This window comes from Pseudonaja textilis, chromosome 2 (assembly GCF_049901715.1).
Source record: "Pseudonaja textilis isolate UNSWEBS1 chromosome 2, rPseTex1.2, whole genome shotgun sequence".
In the NCBI taxonomy this organism is placed as follows: domain Eukaryota; kingdom Metazoa; phylum Chordata; class Lepidosauria; order Squamata; family Elapidae; genus Pseudonaja; species Pseudonaja textilis.
This window is the reverse complement of record NC_141991.1, coordinates 47530118-47554511: the sequence shown is the minus strand read 5'-3', so window position 1 is coordinate 47554511 and position 24394 is coordinate 47530118. Positions and strand designations below refer to the sequence as shown.

General features: G+C 35.5%; 1 protein-coding gene across 1 annotated transcript; it reads left to right on the top strand.

Moving 5' to 3' along the window:
- Positions 1-1820: 1820 nt before the first annotated feature.
- Positions 1821-23927, top strand: RUVBL1 (RuvB like AAA ATPase 1). Its single transcript, XM_026723357.2, has 11 exons — positions 1821-2080; positions 2391-2477; positions 5953-6085; positions 8206-8357; positions 9700-9789; positions 10603-10752; positions 11971-12034; positions 14254-14452; positions 16459-16561; positions 22397-22488; positions 23439-23927. Exons 1-11 carry the CDS (start codon positions 1940-1942, stop codon positions 23596-23598), a joined length of 1371 nt encoding a protein of 456 aa, XP_026579142.1. The 5' UTR covers positions 1821-1939; the 3' UTR covers positions 23599-23927.
- The last annotated feature ends 467 nt before the right edge of the window (positions 23928-24394 follow it).

The following is a 24394-nucleotide window of genomic DNA, read 5'->3' as shown; positions in this document are numbered from 1 at the left end:
TGTTTTCTTTTATTCATATCCATTTCATGTATTAATAATCATGTTTATGTTTGCTATAAAGTGTCACAGGGAAAACCAATGTCTGCACAATTCTGACAAGTCACAGCATTGAAATATCTTTTCCAAGGCCTCTATTGCCATCCCACTAATTGATGTACTTCTTGTCACTGGTATGGTCTTCTTTGATTTTAATTCTATTTTTTAACTGTGCTCCTTGACTTTCACTACTAGATCATTTTGTTTTTTCAGTTATCAGTCCATGGTCACCAACATAGTGCATGTTACTCACATTTCTTCTTTTGGTTTTAAAGCCACGCTCATATTCTTTCAATCCAGTCTTCTTCAATATCTACTCAGCATGTAAGTTGAATAGATAAGGAACAAGTATAAAGCCATGTCTCACCTCTTTGTCAAGAGGTAGTCTTTTTCATCATATTTCCTTTGGACTGTGGCTTCCTGTCCTATGAATACATTTCTTTTTGTTACTCTTTGGGTTTCTCAATTATCAATTACATTAATGTCTCTTGTTCATCAACTTTTTCTAAAGCCAGGTTGAATATATGTCATCTCCCATTTCATGTAGGGCTCTACTGCTTAAGATAATCCAAAGCATTATTATGCTACCATGTTAAGCATATTATGAGATAATATTCAGCAAGATCACAGCTCACCAGCTCAAATCCCCCAGCAACTAAGACTAACCAAGCCCCCACCTGAACAGAACACACCCCCAGCCAATCAGAACACAGCCAAACCCCCAACCAATGAAAACACACCCTCACCCAATCAGAACACAGCCAAGCCCCCACCCAATCAAGTCACACCCCCACTAGCAGTTAAAAGGAAGAAGCAGCTGCAAGCTCACATTACTCTGAGAAGCACAAAGCTGAAGACACAAGCCTGAAGTTGATGAATGAGACTTCATCGAAACGTCGCCTAGATACTTCCAATTTTACATGGGAGAAAACCCAAATAATCAAAGATCCATACACACACACACACACACACACACACACATGGAATATATATATGGAATATACATATATATGTCTTCTATTGTAGCTTTGTAATAGCAATCTTCACTTTTTTTAACCCCCTTAAAAATGATCCTTGGCTTACCTTTTAAGAGTTCATTTGTGCAAAGACAGTCTATACATATCTAAATATTGAAACTAACTATTGTAAGCATTATTAAATATCTCATTTGCATACAAATTATTTTTGTAAAGTAAGAGTTATAATATGAAAACCAGAATTAGTATATTGTAATACCTATAATAAAACTCCCACCATTCAGTCAGCAGCATCACTGTGTCTAATTTAACTTATAGTGCTTTTCCAAAAAAAACCCTTCAATTTCCACTAGTTTTGTTTTAAAACAAAGAAACGATATGCTTCATACTATCTATTGAGTTTGGGACAGTCAACTATTGATAAAGACCATAATCGTCTTTAAAGTCCTTCGTCTTTTGCTATGGGCAAAAACTCTTTTCTAACATAACTTTATTTTCCAATCAAAAGATTCCTACCCTGTAAATGGTAACATATCTAATAATATTATTGATATAACGTGTTAGAATTACAGCGCAGTAATTAAGCGCTGCAACGAAAGCGCTTTCCAAATACTTTTTCGCCCCTTCTTATGCGGTACTCATCTTCTATAGTTAATGGTGAAACCGGAGCATCTTCTAAAGTGCACAACGCTGAATTGTCCGTCCAGAGCCTAAATTTATACCTCCCTGAGTGACAAAAGGTTTGTCCAAAGACAAGAGAGATTTATCGAACTCTAGCCAATAGAGAGTAAGGGGCGGGGCATGAAACGGTTAGCCGCCGGGAACCTTGGCAACACGCGGGTGCTGGCATTAACTCAGCGAGGGCGACTGAGAGGGACGGACTGAGTCTATCGGGCCTTCCTTGGCTTCTAATCGCCGCCAGCGGAATGAAGATCGAGGAGGTGAAAAGCACTTCGAAGACCCAGCGCATCGCGGCCCACAGCCATGTCAAGGGGCTGGGGCTGGACGAGAGCGGGGCGGCCAAGCCGGCGGCAGCCGGGCTTGTGGGGCAGGAGAACGCGCGGGAGGTAAGTTTCAGTTCCCTAGGAAATCTTTCCGCAAAGGACCCGGTTTTCCCCCATAGCGCTGTTTTCACCTCCTCCTCCTCCTCATTCCAGCCCCGTGTTCTGTAGATCCCTTGATGAGTCTCCTTAGCAGCAAAAAATGCCCCCTCATCTCTCTCTCTCTCTCTCTCTCTCACACACACACACACACACACAGGTGTCTGTATTATTTCAGAAACACCCCCCCCCCCATATTTATATTTAATAATACACGTGATCTTAATATTGCCTCGAACTCAATGGAATTTCCAACTAACTGCGGTTTTATTTGAAGGCTTGTGGTGTTATTGTGGAATTAATCAAAAGTAAGAAGATGGCTGGCAGAGCTGTATTATTGGCAGGACCTCCTGGGACAGGCAAGGTAAGGTACATTTTTCTTAATTTCTTTCCTAGCAGATTTCTAACTACATTAGTGGTTACTTAAGTTCCTTGATATTTAAATACATTTCTTTTCAAGTATTATACTTTTCAAGTATTATCCAAACTTGGCAACTTTTAAGACTTGCGGACTTCAACTCCCAGAATTACCCAGACAGCATAAAGTTGCCAAGTTTGGAGACCTCTGTATTATACCATTAGTGATATAGTTACGTTTGACACTGATAGTAGCTTGCTTGCTTTAATATTTATTTCTCTATTGATTTTTTTTTGCCATCCCATCTCACTGATACAGCAACTCTGGGCAACTTACAATGTAATAACAAGATTAAAAAAGATGATACAAAGCGATTGAAATGATCTTAGTTAAGGAAAAGACATCATGACTTCATGATCATAAAGCAACCACAAAATGAAAGTAATATCTTCCAAATTTTAACATAAAACATTTGTTTTAGAGGAAATTATTTAGAATACTGAGTGTAGGTATCTGAGCTCAGTACCCTTTTATCCAGAGAGGTATAGGCCAATTACTTGTAATTTATAGACATAATATGCTAAAATAATTGGGAGGAAAAAGCCTTAACTTGAATGAAATAATAAAGAAATAGTAATCCGTATAGTGCTGTCTTTTTTTCTCCATTCAATTATGTCTGATTCTTGGAGACTGCCTGAACAATCTCCAAGTTTTGCAATCTGCATTTTCGAGGCAAAGTTTTTCAGAAGTTTGTAATTGCCTCCTTCCTAGACCTGAGAGAAAATGACTGGCCCAAGGCTACCTAGTTGACTTTCTGCCTAAGGTAGCACTGGAACTCACAGTCTCCTAGTTTTAGCCTAATGATTTAACTGCTACACCAAACTGCTATCTATTCACTCTCAGATTGCTCTCCGGAGCAGCTCAAGAATTTGGTAGTTTTTGGAGCTGCAACATCCAAAAGTTCCATCTAGAAAAATAAAATGCTAAGATACAACAAAATTTGGCTTAACTGCCTGCTGTATGTAAACCAAGTCCCATAATATCCTGTATAAAATACATAAATACATACGTAAATCTCATATTTCTTTTTAGTTTCTTTTTAGTTTTTATAACAACACATGAATCTACTTGAAATTTGACAATTTTAAGACAGTTCATAAAATTCTTTTCTCTCTGCTAATACATATGTCAAACTGAGTTATAAAATTGTATGATGAAAATGCTTTTTTCCTAAACCTTTTATTCCTCAGAAGAATTTTAGAGCCACAATGGAATGAGCAGATTACTTACCAATGCCTGTTACAAATCAGATGCATTACTTTAAAACTAAAGACTATGTGTAATCCCTTAAAATTAGTAAAATAATTCTTACATTGTGAAAGTGAAAAATAATTAAATGAATAATAAAGGAATAATCCTAATTTAATTTTTTATTTATTATGTGCCAGCTTTTAAGTAACTACCTAAATTTTCTCCAGCCAATCTATTTCCAAACTAGCCATCTCTCTAATTGAGTCCATCCACCTGTGTTGCCCTCTTTTTGCTCAGTCCAGCATGCTAAATTTCTCCAGGGAGCTAGATGTTTGCATAATATTTGCATAATATGATAATTTGAGCTGGTTATTGATGCCTAGGCTGAGAACTCTAGATTATTATTTTTTCTATGATCTATTTTTCAGTTTCTTTGGCTGTCCATGATATTCTCTGAAGTCTTCTGTAACACCAAAACACTAATATTTTTTCTGAACTGTTTTTCAAAATAGTTTTCATTTCTATAGAGTGTCACAGACTAAAACTTTGCTGCATGATTTTGGTTTACAGACATATGGTATCTAAATACATTTTCCATCACTCTCCCAAGTCTACTCTGTGTAGTATTTACTTGGTTCCTTTATAGCAGATAGTCAGTCATAAAGGCAGGAGCTATCTACGTCTTCAATATCTCCACTGGTTGATGTACCTAGTTTGGTCTTCTTTATATTTACCTCTTAGCTCTTCTTTTCTTTCAATCTATTCCATGACCTTCATTGCTAGGGTTTGTAGATCATTGGCATTTTCAGCAGTCGGACTAGATCAGCAGCAGTACTGTTTCTTCCTTTAGTTTTGAAACCATACTCATTTTCCAATCCAGCTTCCTTCGCTATATATATATCTACATTAAATAAATAAGAGGAAAATATGTACCTTTTCTCAATAGCAATAGCTCTTAGACTTATATATGGCCTCATAGTGCTTTACAGCATTCTCTAGGCTGTTTACAATATTGCCCCCAGTAATCTGGGTTCTCATTTTACCAACCTTGGGGGGATGGAAGTCTGAGTCAACCTTAAGCCCTATCAGGATCAAACTCCAGGCTGTGGACAGAGCTTGCCTGCAATGCTGCATTCTAACCACTGCACCACCAGACTACCTGACCAGCTTCTCGATTTTGGGAAAGATTTCAAATGAGAACTCTGATACTCTGAGAGTTCCATTTTTGTAAACACATTTCTATAATCAATGAAACAGACATGTACTTGTTTTTGGAATTCTTTGGCTTTCTCAACTATCCATGGTGCATTGTGTGTCTTGTTCCTTGGCCTTTTGTAAAGCTAGTTTGAACATGTGGCATCTCCTTTTCTATGTAGGGCTTTCACCTTTATTGGGTGATTCTAAGTGTTAGTGTGAAATTAAGGATATTATGAATTAGCTGTATGTTCATTAAATCTCCTTATTTTATACTTGTGTGTAAACTGGTTTCTTCCTATCTGTTGACCACTGAGTCATTTTTCAGATTTGCTGACATAGTTTGGTTAGAACCCTTGCAGGTGCTTCTTTTGAATTCTTATTGCCCTCCAACTTGGTAATGATGAAATGATTTAACTTTACCTTCTAATCCGAGTAATGTTACTTAGATAGTTTTACTTTATATGTAATTATCAGTTATAGCATTTCCCCTATTCTCACCCATTTATTAGGGAAGTTAAAAATTACCTAAAAATTACCCATTGCTCCTCTCCTTGTGATAAATCAGTAATACCATATTTCAAATACTAACTTTCAAAGGCTAAATTGCTGCCAACTAATATTATAACTTTTTATCCTGATGCCCCCTGTGTCTCTTTTTTCTGAGGTTAGAATAAAAATGATTAAAATCCAGAGCTTTTTTCTATAAATAGAATGGTTCTTTCTGTTTTCAGGAAGCACTGGGATCACCAGAGTTTCCCATCCGAAGAACGGGCAAAGATACATTTGTTATTTGTGGGTTCCCTTCTAATTCAGGGGTTCAAAAGAGCTCTGACTGTCTAGCTTAGGCTTTAATGAGCTGACATAGAAAATATTCTGTAGAAAGAGAATTCAAATTCTGGATTCAAGCCAGAGTGTTTATTTTATAGAAATTAAATTAAAATCGGACTTTTTCTGCACTAATTAAAATTACTTTTAATTGGATAATTTAAATGTGTATTTATGTATGTATGTGATTTTTTTTTCTTGTCTTCAGACTGCTTTGGCTCTAGCTATTGCTCAGGAGCTGGGAAGTAAGGTTCCCTTTTGTCCTATGGTTGGAAGTGAGGTGTATTCTACTGAAATAAAGAAAACAGAAGTCTTGATGGAAAATTTCAGAAGAGCAATTGGTAAGAGACTTAAAGCAAAAAAAAACTTGTGTGTGTAAGGATTTATTTATTTATTAAATTATGTGCGATTCAACATTTTTATATTCAGTATTTATTCTTTTGATTGGAAGGACACATTTGTTTGCTTCTCTTTACAGTGCTCTTGCACAGTGATTGACCTGTCTGTTAGTGTCTATACGAACTCTGGTGTTTTCTATATTATGATATGCTAGCCAAAACCAATTAAAAATAGTACAAATGATACTTAGTTCAGTCTAATTGAGCATGTTGTCAAAGAAATTTGATTAATTGGTTTACAGGTAAAATAGCTTGTTCATGGGGTTAAATTTTTCTTTATTACCGTATTTTTTGCTCCATAAGACACACATTTTTTGTGTCCCAGAAGTGGCTGGAAATGTCTGCATCTTATGGAGCAAATATTATCGAAGCTCCGCCCATCTGCTGCCCCCCACCCTTTGGCTGTTTTCGGCTTCCGCGCGTCCCATTTTCAGCCCATTTCAGGCAGTAGGGATTGCTGCCAGCATTCGCCGCTGCCGAATGGCAGCCTGGGACAGGCCTAAAATGGGACTCATGGAGGCCAAAAACGGGAGGGTGGGGAAGCCGAAAATGGGACGCACAGAGGCAACATCAATGATCCCTGCTGCCTGAGACAGCTGATTGGCAGTATTCTGGGAGGCCGATCCAACCACAGTAAGCTGCTCGTGCTAAATCAGGCTGCGGTAACATGCTGAAGATGACCAGGCTGTTTGCTGTTTGCTTCAAGGACGCTAGCCAGATGAATACTGATGGATGCTGGGAGGCAGAGGCAGATTTTTTTTCCTCGTTTTCCTCCTCTAAAGCTAATGTGCATCTTATGGTCCGTGCGTCTTATGGAGCAAAAAATACGGTAATTGAATTTATTAGCTGAAATATATATTTAAATTTCAAGTTACGTATACATCCAGTTGCAAATGTTTGACAAACATTTGCACCTTAAAATCTTCAGTTACTCTTTGTTGACAGTTGATATCACTGTTCCTTTTAAACTTTAGTATTGCTTAAATATAGATTAATTGTTTTTATTATTGCATCCGACATCTGTGAATTCTCCTGAGCTCCCTATGATTTACCACAGACCATCTAAGTATTCAGTAGCATTAAAGTGAAGAAATGTTTCCATCAGTCTTTGCAACTGAAAAAAGTGACTCATTGATTTCTCTAAGAAAGAGACTTTCAATCATCTATGGTCTTTAAGTTTCAATTAAATTGGCAGGGTTCAGGGACAGAGAGTTCAAAGATGGAGAGAGCACTGTCTGCAATATTTCCTTGAAGTGATGAAGAGTTACCTGTCAGATTTGGAAATTTGAACCAACAGCTGAAACCTGTGTCAAACCCATTTGTCATTTCTTGAGATAGCAATAATTTAATAGCCAGCTACATTGTTGATGCTTCACATTTTCTGGATGTTAGGATGGAGATACTTCTAAACAAGTATTTGATGTTAATGACATAAATTTTTCTACATCTGTTGAATTGGGCTGATTTCTCTTTCAGAAGTTATTAATATTTTAAAATAACATTGGCAATCCAAAAATTCTTTTAGTGCCAGCAATGTAATTTTTTTAAAAAATCTAATTCTTATACGGTCACATAGATTTTCACTCTTAAATTAAGAATTTCCTAAATGATACAGTAGGGTAAACAATAGCAATTAATTTTGACAAATATTATAAAACAACATATAATTTTAGCCCTTACCAGTTGATACTGAGTTTAGAAGCACTAAAAATATACAAGATAAGTATCAGAAATAGCAATGGAAATGGAAATCAGTGTTTGCTTCCAGGAATAGCATTGTAAAGATATTATACCTTTTCATGATTTGCCCCAATGCTCGAGATAGTTGCCAAACTAAGTATGATTGTTTTGTGAGCAGAGGGGGCATACAGAGAAATATAACTTATTTTTTCTTTTTCCTTGTCTTAAATTTCTTTGTGTTTGATTGAATTTTTATTATTATGAATACATTATTTATTTTCCATAGTTTTCCATTGAATTGACAAGCCTAACTGGAGATGATGACCTTCTGGAATAATCCAATAAAAATAGCAGCCTGTAACTTGTATATTTAATATTTACAGGACTAAGAATTAAAGAAACCAAGGAAGTTTATGAAGGAGAAGTCACAGAATTAACTCCCTGTGAAACAGAGAATCCTATGGGAGGATATGGCAAAACTATTAGTCATGTCATTATTGGACTCAAAACAGCAAAAGGAACTAAACAGCTAAAGGTAGCTATTGTCATTTTTCAGATGTTCCTCAGCTTCTTAACAGTTCTGTCTTTTGAATTAAAAAGAAAGGGAAACAGGAGATTCCAGACAGTTTTTATTTACTGTCTCCTTTTATAGGTTTATTCTGCAAATGGATGGATATAAGCTCCAATTAGAAATTTCAATTATCTTTCAGTTAGCTTGGCACATGCACTTGAGTTTATAGATGCTGTCTATCCTCCACTGAGAGAAGCAGTTGAAATAAACATTTCCTCTGCTGGGTGAAGTAAACATGACCTTTTAAATTACTAAATAATTTCTCAAGAGCTGTATAATTCGTTTAAACTGAAATCCTATTCATACTTACTTGGAAGTGGGCCTGTTAAGGTCTATGTGGCTTTTTCTAAGTATTTGTGTTCAATATTGCCAGAGACTTAAAATATTGGTTACCATCTTTCCTACTGTGCTAACAGAAATCTTTCTGTGTACACTAAAGCAGCACATCCCATGGTTTCTGCAATTTAGACTTTACCATGGGCACGAGGAAGTTATGCCTCTCTGACTACTTTTCTTATTTCAGGGCAAGAAAGGCTAGTCTCAGTGCTTTACTTGGCAGATATTAAACACCCCCACCTTATTCCTAGTCTGTGGCCTGGGATAATGGTGATCACTATGCCTTATTCACACCTTTTTTTTTTCTATAAAGCCTGATAATTTGACAGCCATCAAAATTTCACAATATAAAACATAAAAAGAATCCCAAAAATCCTTAATCCCCCAAAAAGTTAAATATCCTGTTAAAAACAATTAAAATCAGTCATTAAAAATCAAGTGAAAAGTCCATTTAAAAAGGTGTTTGGCATGAGTTAAAAAGTAGACGGTGTTTAGGTTAGCATTTTGTGTGAATTTAGCTAGTGTGTTCTGTACATTTTTATGGCTTACGTGACGGTGGCTTTGAATCAGTTGTAGCCAATTAATCAGAGGGGTTTAAATGATACGTCAACCACAATTGTATCTTGGAGTTTTTACCTCTCTTCAGAGTATCTGATGTTTAAATGATGGCATAAGAAGAATATGTAAAAGCAACTGAAATACCATCTGAATGCTACAGTATAATGTTGAATTTAAAATATTTATATTGTAATTACAGAATGCATTAAATCAATCTAAACAGTAGTTGAATTTGACAAATTAGCTCATTCTAAATGTAGATAAATCCAAATTCCTAGAGCATGTTCTTCCAGTACTATAAATATTGCTTCTTGGATGGCTTTTTGTAGAATCAAATATGATTTTTGTAAAAACAGGTTGTCTGTTTTTGATGTTAATGTAGTTAATCATTGTTTATTTTCTCTAACTCCAGTTGGATCCCAGCATATTTGAAAGTTTGCAAAAGGAAAGAGTAGAAGCTGGCGATGTAATTTATATTGAAGCAAACAGTGGAGCTGTCAAGGTAAAGCAAGAAAGTAGCCGTGAAGCTCTGTGTATTTTGACCTGCCTTCCTGTCTCCTTTGGTAAAAAGTCTTATGTCCTAACAACCTTAATCCCTTCTAGTATATGTTACCTTTAAACATGGTCTAAAATCTCTTCTTCTTACATGAATGCCACCGCTAAAGAAAGTAGTAATGCAATTCATAAGTAAGGTAATTTTATCTGAGATCCTGGGTTACAATTGCAACGAATGTTTCCTCATTGATTTCTTAATACTTGACTTGAAACTTGTGTGTTTCTTATTCATAAAAGCAAGGCAAGAAGATTTAAAGTAACTTCAGTCACACTCATAAGAAATGCATAGAGCTTTTAATCTTTATCCCTGTAGTTTTTTTTTGTCATAAGATATATGCATCTAGAAGGAAATGCTGCATTAGTTGGCATGCTGCTCTTATCTGATTTAAAATGTAGTATAGAGATATTTGGTGTTTAATGGTCAAGCATAATATTTTGTATCAAACAATAAATCATCCATGTCCAAAAGAATCTGAAATAATTTCTACACTTTCTGCCAAATCAGTTGGATTTGTCCTTTACTCTATTTTCTTCATTTTCAGAAAAGTGGGGGGGAAAAATCCAACTCCTAATAGTAGCATTTCATAGCTGTTCATTTTCAAGGACAAGTCTGGCATTTTCAAAACTCTCAACCAGAGCTTGCCATGTGCATAACTATAAAACAAGACCTTTGTTTATCAGCCTATATGTCACTCTATGAATATTTGTAATAACACTAACTATAATATAATGTGTATGATTTCTAAATTCTTTTCCACAGAGGCAAGGTAGGTGTGACACTTATGCTACTGAATTTGACCTTGAGGCTGAAGAATATGTTCCCTTGCCAAAGGGTGATGTTCACAAGAAGAAAGAAATTATCCAGGATGTCACACTGCATGATTTGGATGTAGCCAATGCTCGACCTCAGGTATGAATGGCAAACTATGCACATACAGAAAAGAAAAAATAGTTAACGGTGAATGCATTTTGGGGACTGATAAAACAGCCAGGCTGCTACAACAAAACTGTTAAGAACACTCTCCTTTATTAATATTAGTCAGTTTTACATCAGCCACATGGTTCTACTAAGGAGCTATTTTCCATTTGTGTCCTTAAAAAGTTAACTGCCCATTACTTCCTGAATTGTATACATGGGGGGAGAGAAGGAGAAAGAATATGAGAATATTTGGGCACTGCAAATTCTTGGAAAGAGATGTTTTGTAACTTATGAAAGTGTATGCATCTCCCATTCAGAGAAATACTTAAAGTAACCCTAACTTTCTCCCAAGTGCATAAACACCTGCTGTGTAAATTTTTTCCAGGCTGTTTTTGCAAGATGTATTTGAAATATATCAACTGTTCATGCACAAGCATATTTATTCCCTGTTTTAATATAAATTCTATAAAATGGTAAACAGGATTAAAGGCTCAAGAAAATGCTATTTTGTTCATAATCAAACCTGAATACAAGCAATTTTTTTGTTTTAGCATTTTAATGGAAACTGCTAAGTCTTTTGAATGCCAAATCCATTACTCTACAATACAGTTGTGTGGAACAGCACACACAAACTTTAACCTTTTAATGATACTCTGATGCAAGATTAACATGATCACCTCATGATCACCACAAGGTTTACTGTGCAGAGATACTAGTTACATAAATCAATATATATATCAATGCAGACCTGAAAAAGGGGGTGCTGTGCTAATCGGTGAGAGTCTCATGTGCTGTTTCTTTCTCCCAAAGTCAGTTCATTTTGTTGTTTCATAGCATTGGGATAATTTAAAGGATTCAGATCATTTGATCTGTTTACGGTATTATTGCATAATGAAAAATTATACAGATAAAATTAAAAGATCCATAAAATGTCCTAGTAACACTGATTAAATTTCCATTATATATTTTTTCTGGGTGCTGTATGTTCCAAAACAAATTAGTCCCATTGCATTCTGAACACAATTTACATAGGTGGATTTTCATATACACTATCAATTTTAAAATAATTATGAGTTACTAAAATTTCGTTGATACAAAGAATTTGAAAATTTGGTTTTTAGCTCAACATTCTTATGTTCTTTCTGTACAAGCATTCCTTTATCAGAATTTTTTAAAAGTTTCATTAATTCACAAATCAATTTTCTGTAGGGTGGACAAGACATCCTCTCCATGATGGGACAACTAATGAAACCAAAGAAAACTGAAATCACAGGTACGCCAAATATCTGTTTCATCTTTTTCTTATTGAAATAATTCCATTTAATGTGATGATACATTAATGCATCGTGTTAAATTTTTAAAATAGGAAAAGGAAAAAGTAATCTTTATGCATAGATGAAACGAGATCTGTGTTGCTTAGAATCATTAAAATTGAGATTTAATAATTAAAGTGTAATAGTTAGAAATCACAATCTAATACAAATATGATTTCACTTACGTGAAAATGTAGCATAGGGTAGTTCGTCACAATATTGATATGGTACTGTACATTATAGAACTTTGCATTCTTTTTGAAATGGCCACCAATAGAGGATGTCTTACTATAGGTAATGCTCAGTTAACAACCACTTGTTCAATAACCATTCAGTGACATTGAACATGTGGTTATTAACTGAGCATTACCTGTGTTTAGTTCTTGAGGTTCCAGCACTCCCACAATCACACGTTTACAATCTAGGTACTTGGTAACCTGTTCAAACTAAAAATGGTTGCAACACCCGACTTCCTACAAATAAAGACAACGGGGAAGTCAGCACAGGAAGTTGCAAGTTATAGTGGTAAGTTTTCCCCACCTGTGCACCACCCCAGATTCTCTTCACTCATGCTACCCTTGCCAGCCGGCAAGGGTACATCCTTCCCAATACTCTTTTCACTCTGCCTCCTTGGCCACTTGCGTGTTGAGACCAAACTTTTGCTGCTTGTCAAGCACAGGCAATCAGGAGCCAAGGGGTTCAAATTAATACACGCTTACTGCATGCCGATATTCCCTACAAGAATCTGAACCATTAATGGTCAAAAGAAAATTGGTGGTAGATAAGAGTCAATAGAATTGAAAGAGGGCTGGACTTACCATATTTTTCAGCTTATAAGACGCATTTTCCCCTCCCCCCTCAAAAAAATGGGTGGAAATGTATGTGCATCTTATACAGAAATGTTGCCAAAGCCCTGCCCACCTGCTGGCCCCTACCCTTTGGCCTCTGCCTTCCAGCAATTTGCCTCCTTGCAGCAAACAGCAAAGAGCCTGGTCAGCTTCAGCACAGCCTGATTAGCACAAGCAGCTGGTTGTTGGTTGAATCGGCCTCCCGATGATCAGCTGTTTCAGGCTGCAGGGATTGCCATCACCTATTGCCGCCTCAGTGAGCCTTGTTTTCAGCCTCCACATCCCATTTTTGGCCTCCGCATGCCCCATTTTCTACCCGTTCCAATCCTTTCCACATGCCCCCAAAATGGGGCACATGGAGGCTGAAAACAGGCAGCTGCTTGTGCCTCCCTGCCCTGACATACCATCCTGAAACCCCATCACACTTCGCCATACCTCTTCAACCACATGCATAGTCTGAGCTCACTCCCTCTCACACTCATCAGCAGCTATTTAACTGCCTACCAACTTCATACTCACTGATTTGTTGGAAGTTGCAAGGGAGGTGCTTGCTGAACAAACCATGATCCTCCCTTAACAATGGCAATGGGGACTGCAAAGATTGCTGTCGCTAAGTGATGTGTCACATGACATTCTGTACTTTACCACATGGTGTTAGTGTTGAAAATTCCAGTCCCAATTCCAATCATAACTCAAGGACTACTTTTAATAAATATTTATTTGACTTGGTTTATTTGGTATATACTTAGGTATGTACATTGTCATTTAAAAGACAACATTACAATAGATTATTCCAAATTGTAATACTTCAAAATGAGAAGTTAGAAAAAAATGTCATTCAGTGATAATATGCTTAGCCTGTTTTAAAGTTTTTCACCAAAAACTAGAAAGAGTCTGATCCTCTATGAAACTCTTGGGAATAGTACAGATAAATGAAAGAATCCTGAATTTTTGGCAGGTAACAAATAACATCGGCTGAGGGCTTATCTGTGGGTTAGCAAATTTACTAGTATAAATGTTTATTTTGCTGCCAGAAGTCTTGAGCCAGACAAACAAGTATCTCACAGAATACCTTTTATAATAGTGAAAGTAAAGAAACTAGATTCATCAAAACGATTGGTTTGTTTTGGGAGGTTTTTTGTCCAAAAGCTAACACTCAAGCGTTAATTGGATTGCATCGTATTTATGAAAAATGCTTGACATCATTTATTTAAATATATTTTTAAAAAATGGTCCTGTACATTAGATATGCTTCTACAGATGTGCATATTTTTTTGGAAAAGAATACTAATGAAATGATATCAAAAGACCGCTGTTTCTTTTCCACTCAGACAAGCTTCGAGGTGAGATCAACAAGGTGGTGAATAAATACATCGATCAAGGCATTGCAGAGTTAGTCCCCGGCGTACTTTTTGTGGATGAGGTTCATATGCTGGATATTGAGTGCTTCACATATTTGCATCGAGCATTGGAATCGTCTATTGCTCCGATAGTCATCTTTGCCTCCAACCGGGGAAACTGCATAATCAGGTATGGTGCTTAAAGCTTAGTCCTTCACCGTAGGGGAGACAATATTCATGTTGCAATGATCAAGATTTAGTGGATTTCTTGAAAAATCAGGAGGGTTTTCTTCCTCCTCTCTTGACACACACACACACACACACACCAGCTATCCAAGTTTATTTTGATTATTTCCTTGCTCTTTTCCCCTACAAATTTTCAATATACTGTTTAGTAATTTTCAATACTGACGCTATCTGACTATTCTCCTGCTTCTGTAGCCACCTGCTTCCGTGTTTCAGCTTTTCACTTGCTTGTTTTTCATAGCCTGAAATAGATAACATTTTTATCTTGACAGCTTTTGTCTTTGCTTCTCAAATTATTTTACTTTGAAATAAGTTTTGGGGTTGCACTATGCAACGTACAGATTATGAAATATCAGTGCATATTTAACTATAGCATGTCTTGGCATTGCATTTTCAAATGTATAACAACAGTTAATGCTAATTTTAGTATTATGGGTTTTTTTTCAGGTTTTAGCTGTATGTTATACTGCTGAGAGCTAAATACCAGACATGGGTTTTAGCCGTCATTTTTGATATTGCATAAATTTATCTAAAACCTTTGAGGGTTCATCTGTGTATTTAAATTTTGCCTCCTTTTCAAATCAAACATTTATTGTCAGTGCACAAGTGTACAATGAAATTGAAAATGTTTTTTCTGCATATTCATTGTATATGATACAAATCAAGAAAAATTATTTTGTGTCTTTGGGGTGTCATAATTTAATTTTCAAAAACAGAGTTATGCTTCCTTGATTACTAAGCTCATTAGTCATTTGGCTTGCTCCAGTCTTCTGTTAGCACTTGATTTTATATCCCTATTGCTTCAAGAGATTGTAAATTCTGATCTATTCCATGATTCATATAGGCCCATAATAGTGATACCCCAAAGCTTGTAAATGTCTTCAAGAGGATAAGCGTGGTTTGCGTGAATATTTTCACAACTCATCATGTTTTCTGCAGGTATAGCAATAATAATGAATATGAAGCAAAGACATTAAAGAATGTGCTTCTTTTTACTGTGTTTCTCTCTTGAACACTTAATTAATTTTATTTAATTTCTGTTCATGACAGAAGAAAAACAATGTTCACAAAGCAACATGTAAGTAGTATAATAAAATTACATTAAGAAGGAAAGGTTGAGAATGCAAGGAAAAAAATAAAATCCTCCCGTGCCTTTCCTGTGAACATATCCGCCCTTTCCTTCTCTTTGACATTATTCTATATCTCTCTTTTTAAAAAAAAATTATAAATGCTGTTATAACAGTGTTAACTCCAGATATTACCATAGGAATAAAGCAGGAGCAGTTACCCTAACAATCGTTAAAGCAAAATCTTAATAATAATACAATTTTTGGCCTGTCTTTATTTTTCTGAAAACTATGTGATGTTGCACACTAAGACAAACAATAAATCTTATCATGACATGGAAAAGAAATATGGCATTTCAGAAATGATAATCGTACTATTCTTTTTTCTCTCTTTACTAGGCATATAGCCTTGTTTCTTCTCTGTAAATGCTGTGAATTAGGTATTCCACCTACTTTTTCAGAATATATTTTGGCCTCATATAGTGGAGACTATTACCGTCTGAAATTTCTCATGTATCAGCCAATTATGAATATATATCTCATTTTATAAAAAGAGTATGCGCTCTTAATTCCATTTTTAGAAATAAATTCCTTTTCATTTTAAGGAAGGGAAGATACATGAAAGCACTTGAGCACTAGTCACTTTCTCATTCCTGATCCCATCCTGTCATATCAACCCCAAATAGAATCAAGGTTTTTAAGTAATAATCTGAAATGAAAGATGTTTCATATGAAACTGGGGTGCCCTCTAATGGAGAAATGAAATTTTCCCATTTTTTTTTCCTTAGGCTATGTAAATAAATGTCTTGACAAGAAGGAGGTAAGTATTTAAATTACATGCTGATGTTATATAGAAGCCTAAAGTTTCCTTTATACTTTTTAGAGGGACAGAAGATATTATCTCTCCACATGGGATACCTCTGGATCTTCTGGACCGGGTAATGATAATTAGAACCATGTTATATACACCACAAGAAATGAAACAGGTAATTCTTTCATATATAACATCTGGGTAATGGGCAATAAATGACCTTATGGAACTTCACTTAGATAATTAAAGTGTAAAATGAAGCATCTCATTCTTATCAAAATGTGACAATATTTCAAAAGTTATTTTTCAAAGGTTTTTCTTGTCGTTAGTATACCATACTGTCAGTCACACACATGAACAAGTCACTTTCTTGACTGAAAATTATATTTCAATATATATTTGAACTTCATATTTGCTTTTTTTTAATGAAACCATTTCAGTCATCACAGCAACTTTAGGTGATGTACAATACTAAACTAATACAATTTAAAATGACAGAAAAGGGGAGAAAATATACAAAGTATTAAGGGCCCATGTCAGGGAAACTTTGCTACAATTACAGAATCTATGAACATCGGTCAGTCAAAATCAACATCAGAAGTGGGATCACTCTATTCCAAGGTTTACTGAAATAGCCAGGTCTTCAGGTGTTTAATAAAAGACATTATGGTGGGAACTATGTTGTCCTCGGGGGAATACTGTCCCAGGTAGGGTGGAGGCAGAGAGATGGCCCATCTCCAAAGTCCCATGAGATGACATTACTTTAGCAATGGGACTTGGAGTGTTCTGATGCTGCCAGATCTTACCAGTTGGGCAGTAGTAGACAGTCTGCCTTGGAGATATTCAGGCTTTGAGCTGTAAAGGTTTATACTTAGCCCCTTGAGTTACACCCATATAACTAATTGATAACCAATACAGTTCATGAGGTAGAGGAGTCACATAAGCACAGTGAAGTATGCTGATATATTATCCCATTGTGCACCTACTGTAGCTTCAAGTTGTCTTCAAGGACAATCTCATGAAGAGTGCCTTGCAGTTGTTAAACCAAGAAACAGTGTAGGTAGTGATTAGCAAAAGGGTCTTCTGATCCAGATGAATTTGCAAAGGCTTCCAGTTTGTTTTTTATTTTTACTTACATTAATAGTGGGCAACTTACATTAACAAAGCAGTTGCTAATAGTTATCTTCAACTATATGTTCTTAGGCACGTGGAATATGAGTGTTTAAGACTTCATCTTTCTTAAGATTGCAAAAGCACTTATATGCTAGAATGTTTAGTGTCTTGAAGAGTGTGGATGTGTAAATTCCTAGAGTTCATTTTCTGCCCTTAGTTTCTTACAGTACTCATATATCCATCATTCAATTGATTTAAAGAGAACAGGACAACACTTTCCAAGAGAAATCTGGCCTTCACAGTTTTCCAACATGCAAAATAATATTTCTGAAATCCCCAGATCCATCTGAGCGCGTGCAACATTGATTATAATTCTTGAATGTTATTATGAAATATCTGGTCAGACTCCCCTCATTAGCGTCTCTGTACTATGGATTGACACATAAAGAAGCTACTGCAGTTTATCATGTCAATTCTTTGTATTATTGAAGAGATAGTGTCAGTGGTGGAAAGCATTGTCACCAGATAATAGTCTCTCTTGCTGGATAAGTGCCAAGGAGGAACAGAAGCATTTATTGAACGTAAATATACCAGTACAATCTCATTTCCTTTAGTATGAGGAGGCTTTTGTGTTTTGCTTTTTTAAAAAAAAAAATTAGCACCATTGATATCTGGGCCGGTTTTCTATATATGACAGAATAATGTAGATTACACTAGAAGTGATCACAGGGTACAGATGGTGTCAAAGAGGCCTTAATCTGTATATAAAGATAATTCAGAAGTTGTGTCATTGTCAAGAAAATCAATTCAACTGTTCCTATATTGCATTCCACATTGTAACTTGCTTTTTCAAAGGCATGAAGATACTGTTGCATAACTTCAAGCAGCTTTGATTTGAGTAGAATTTGTCAGCCTTTTCTGTGAACATTTATAAATTATATATAACATTAAATTGCCACTGAATCTTCCCCTGTGGGTTGTTAAATGATTAAAAGTCTATTTTATGAATTTGTTGACTTTTGAAAGAATTTGGAAGATGAGCTTTTGTATTGTTTGATTAAATTAATCAGTCACAAGGAGGTGAGATGGAGAAATTGACCTCATGAAAGCAATAAATTCTTACTTTGAATTAAATATAATGTTCTATGCAATCATACCAAAACGTCTTCCTAAACATTTTTAAATGGAAACTTGGATGGACTCGCTATTTAGTACAAAGGACAGAAAAGTAGATTGTTTCAGTTGGAAGCAAAATTTCCATAACTAATTTGTTCAGATATTTTGCTGGGTTCTGGGAGTCATAATTCAGAAACCTTCAAAAGAATTGGAAGAGCATATTGCAAAGGACATTAAACATGTTCAGAGAACTAGAAATGAAGACATAGGAGGAGACGCTGAGCTTGCTGGATGTGTTTACTCTTGTGGGAAAAAAAAACAGATTGGATTAGATTATTGCCTTTTTAAAGGGCAAAGTAATAATTACTGTACAATTCTTATTTTATTTTATTTTATTTTTTGGTGTTGCCCGAATAGAGATTATACAGTAAATTGAATATTTATTCATATACTGCTCCCCATATACTTTTATTGTGTTTTGAAACAGTTTATATTTTAAAAACTGTAAAAATGTAATAGATTAACAGTAAATTAAAACTCTTGGAAGAACTATGCAAATTGAAGGTGGAAAGGATGAAAACAAAACTTTCATATTGAGAAGTCCTGTCTGAGGAAGTAGATCTTCAAGACAGATTTAAGCAATACAGATGTAGTCCCTTTTTGATTTTGAGAGGACAAACTTTTAGAGGGAAGATAAAAAGGTGTACTTCTTTTTCCTGATTTGCTACTCTCTCCAAGATTCCTCAGTGATGTTGATGATCATCCCCAGATTTGTAACGGCAGAAGTGGTACCAAATTTTTTATAACTGTATGTCAAAAGTCGAAATTTGGAGCATGTTTGATGGCTAATTTAACAGATTTAACAGATAATCAGAGTTGGAAGGTACCTTGTAGGTCATCTAGTCCAACCCCCCGCCTAAGCAGAAGATACCATTTCTGACAAATGGCAGTCCAAACTCTTCTTGAACGTCTCAAGGGATGGCACTCCCACAACTTCCAAGGGCAAGCTGTTCCATTGGTTGATTGTTCTCACTGTCAGAAAGTTTCTCCTTATTTCCAGGTTAAATCTCTCCTTGTTCAGTTTCCATCCATTATTCCTTGTCTAGCCTACAGGCGCTTTAGAAAATAGCTTGACTCCTTTCTCTCTGTGGCAACCCCTCAAATATTAGAAGACCGCTATCATGTCTCCCCTGGTTCTTCTCTTCACTAGACTAGCCAAGCCCAGTTCCTGCAACCGTTCGTTGTATGTTTTAGCCTCCAGTCCCCTAATCATCCTGGTTGCTCTTCTCTGTACTTTTTCTAGAGTCTCAACATCTTTTTTATAATGTGGTGACCCAAACTGGATGCAATACTCTTGGTGTGGTCTTACTAAGGCTTTATAGAGTGATATTAGTACTTCCCTTGATCTTGACTGTATCCCTCTGTTAATACAATTTAGGATTGCATTAGCTTTTTTGGCTGCTGCTGCACACTGCTGGCTCATATTTAGCTGATTGTCCACTAAGACTCCAAGAACCCTCTCACTGTTACTGTTATTGAGCCTGGTTTCACCCAGTCTATATGTGTACTTTTGGTTTGTCTTGCCTAAGTGTGGGACTTTATTTTTCTCTACGTTGAATTTCATTTTGTTAGATATGGCCCAGTGTTCTAGTTTGTCAAGATCCATCTTCTTGGATGGATCAGCCTATCTTCTTGGGTGTTAGCTATTCCTGCCAGCTTAGTATCATCTGCAAATTTGGTAAATTCCCCTTCTATTCCCTCATCTAAGTAGTTAAAGAAGATACTGAGGAGTCCTGGGCCTAAGACGGAACCTTGTGGCACCCCACTGCTTCCTTCCTTCCATGTAGACTTAGACCCATTAAAGACTACTTGTTGAGTATGGTTTGCCAGCCAGTTGCAAGTCCATCGAGTGGTGGTGCTATCTATTCCACTTTTTTTTAGCTTACTAAGAAGTAGGTTGTGGTCTACTTTGTCAAATGCCTTGCTGAAATCTAAATATATTATGTCCGCAGTATTTTGCTGGTCTACTAATTTAGTCACTGTATTGAAGAATGAAATAAGATTGGTTTGGCATGATCTGTTTTTAACAAACCCAGGCTGACTTCTAGTTATTACTTTACTTGTTTCTAGATGTTGGCAGATCTGTTTTTTATTAATTGGCAACCAGTTCACTGTCTTTGACAGAAAAGTTACATGGTTAGGTGCCTCACTGTTGATCTCAGCAGCTAGTGTGTTATTTACTATATAGAAATTATTTTCTGGATTTATTTGTCATTTTTTCAAAAACAAATTTTTTTCTGTATGTGCCAAAATTGTAGTCTTGTATTTAAATCTTCAAACAACTTTAGACAGGTGAACAAGTCAAGCTACATTTTGCTCTTTTGTATTCCATTCTAATCCCTTTCCCAAAATTTGGTGGTTTGCCGCTAAAGGGTTTTGGCATCTTTTTCTAATATTTGAGGTTGAAAGAACTAAAATATTGTGCAAATCTTTAAAATGTATGTGAAGGCCCAACTGTTTTATGAGGCATGACTCCATTCTCTCTGCCATGAAATAAACCCCTCCCAAAATTGCAGCTTTTAGCCAATGAAGAGTTACCCTCTGGCTTTAAGAATTAGAATCTGAAGAAGAAAGAGTTGTTTCAGTTCAAATAAATTCAAGAATTGTGAAACGATACATCACATGCCCTTTTTTAAACTTCTGTAAACTTGCCTTAAGATATTTTGGACTCTGGATCAAAAAACCCAAACTGAAAACCAACTTGATCACTTTGGTTGGAATTGCAAAGTCCATCTGCTTTGGGTTGGTTTTTTTTTTAAGAACTGAGTTCAGTTTTGAATTCGATATTAACTGCACAAAGAAAGCAAAAGATATAGGAAGATGATTTCTTAATCTTTATGTCAGTGATGAACACTCTAAAAATAAACAAGATACCTTATGTTCCAGATATCTTTTACATCAGTCACGAATTGCATGCTCATCTCCCTCTTCTGCTCTTCCATGTTCTGATTCTCTTGGTGTTGCATTTTTATGGCTTTAATTTAAACAAGTGCTCCTTGTTTACAAAGCTGCCAAAGTGAAAAATACCTGTATTATATGAGACTCACAGTTCCAGAGTTATCTCAACACTATAACACAACATCATTATCCAGTCTGCCCCCTTATCACTCAGCTGGTAATACGGGCTGCAGGGAGCCTGATGCCACTTTTTTGTTAGAGCTCTCTGTACTCAGACTTAGTGGGGATATCTTCTTTTTCAACTTTATAAAGATCCTCAAACCAGTCCAAGTGGAAGACTGTTCACGATAGATTAGATTTATCTGAATGGTTTTGTGGGAGTAGGTGAAGCTAACAGATAAAAATTTTTTACATCTTTAACCATCTTATTTATCAGGATGCTAAAAACTTTGATATGCATTTGAGCATTGAAAGAGCAATTGTGACTTTCCAAAGAAATTAGGCTGCAAAGTACTGCAAGTGGGAATTGGTGCGCTGTAGTTCTTTTGGTCAGTCTGTACTTTTTCTTTCATGTTTTAGAAATAGAGAATTATCACTGAATTCTCCCTAGTATTTTTCCAATTATAAATTTAAAGGAATTAAGACTGTATATTTCAAATTGGATATAAAGTCAGAATTAAAATAAACTGCCCCTAAAACATAAATGAAAGATTTTATAAGCCCATGATGCTGTAATATACCATATACTCAAATGTAAGATATTTTTCTCCAAAGGCAATTTGTAGTATAAATGCATTTTTACCCTGTTTTTCCCCCTCATTAGATCATAAAACTTCGAGCCCAAACAGAGAGCATAAATATTAGTGAGGAAGCATTGAATCATCTTGGGGAAATTGGCACCAAAACCACATTAAGGTAAGCATGAAAAATATAAATATATAATGATATTCAGTTTGGAAGTGAGATAAAGTTGGACAGGAAGAGACAGCTAGTATTCATCTGTCATAGGACATCTGATGAAATATCTCATCCACAATAATGACCAAGTTTAGAGCTTCTCCCTCTCTGACATTTCATATTTAATCCTTCTCTTCTTTAATCCAGCAATTCTTAGGCAAACAGCTACTTACCACTGAAAAGTAGTAGAAATAATAATTGCAGAAACTAATATCCTATAAAAATAGATCATATAGTTAAAGGGAACCCTGCTTTTTTTCACACTGCATTTTACAATTCTTTCAATAAGTAATCAGAATCAACTGCTAAGTCTGTTGTAGCTTCTAGTGATGCTGAAGATTTTAACTTCCAAATGATACAAAAATGTATAGTTTGAAATGTTTGCAGCCCTTAATAAGTGTTAATGTGAAATCAAAATATTTCTTGATTTGTAAAGATCATTGCACAGAGTTTAACTGATTCAGCTAGATTAAAACATTTTTTGTTATACCATCGTTCTAAAGCGTTCTTTTAGTAACACAGCCACTGCACATAACATAAAGTCTGCATTAGGGCTAGAATGTTTGGAACGTAAATTATTGGTTACAATAAAATGTCATAATTTTGAACATGGATTCTGTAGTTCTGCAGTTATTTCTCTGCAGTAAAGGAAAGAGATTTTTAAATTGTTTTTCACAGATTATCACATCACTGTCTACTGCAAATTGTTTTTGTAATTCTTAATTCCATAATTAATGCCTTGCCTAAGTCTCTGATATTTCCAACCACAAAATATATTGGTAACATCTGGAGACCAAGCTGCTGTGTTTATAATAAATATTTTTTATGTCTCTTGAAAAATTTTCTGATTTGTTTGTCATTATAATTTGCATGCTTATTTGACCATTGCTCTTATTTTTTGGCTGTAGGTATGCAGTGCAGTTACTCACCCCAGCCAATCTGCTAGCCAAAATAAATGGGAAAGATAGCATAGAAAAAGAGCATATTGAAGAAATAAATGAACTCTTCTATGATGCCAAATCCTCAGCAAAAATCCTGGCTGATCAACAGGAAAAATACATGAAGTAAAGACATTTGTTCAGCTTTCTAGCATTCAGAACTGATTTATACATTCTTCAAGTTCTTCAAAGAAAGAGACAGAAGAAATTATCTTTAAGAACTGAAAATGTCAAATATCAAATTACTTGTTTACAGTAGGATCAAATTTTTGTTCCTAATTATTATCTTGGCTTATGATAACATGATACATTTGTGCTATATGAAATGGATGCATCTGGCAAATTCTTCTGACTATGTTTTAGATTTGATTGCTCATGTATTCGTATCTAAACAGAATATATTACTTTTTAAATATTGTGTTAAAATTGTGGAGATGTTTAATTAAAAAAAAAAACTAATTTTGGTTTGTGAGTCAAATGTTGATCTTCTCAAGAAGAACTTTTACCCAGTAAGAGTTACCTGTTTGGACATTCTCTGTCACTAAAATTGAGATGGATGGTAAGGGATTTTTTTTTTGCCAAGCAGATACAGTTGGGGAAGGAATTAGTCTTGCTTGCAACTACATCAAGAATGCTCTCACTGTTGATATTCCTTTTGAAATTTGGATGGCAAATGCTGCAGCTAAGAGATCTAAAGCTGGATGATTTATGATCTCTTGCAAATCTATATACTTCCAACAACTTTGGGAGATTTGATGCCACTCTCAAGTTCAAATGGGGCTTTTTTAAAATAGTCTCTAGTGAAAGGGCATTTGATTGAAAATAATCTTTCCCACCCACAGCTGCTTCTATTTAACATTATTATGCAACATTATTAAACCCAATTACGGTATATTTTTTATAAAACCTGGGAACTGATGGGAACA

Excerpts from the sequence above, each read along its gene's own strand:
- RUVBL1 (XM_026723357.2), top strand. The coding sequence starts at position 1,940 with ATGAAGATCGAGGAGGTGAAAAGCACTTCGAAGACCCAGCGCATCGCG. Across the intron at positions 2,478-5,952 it reads GACCTCCTGGGACAGGCAAG|ACTGCTTTGGCTCTAGCTAT; the intron begins GTAAGGTACATT and ends TCTTGTCTTCAG. Across the intron at positions 8,358-9,699 it reads AAGGAACTAAACAGCTAAAG|TTGGATCCCAGCATATTTGA; the intron begins GTAGCTATTGTC and ends CTCTAACTCCAG.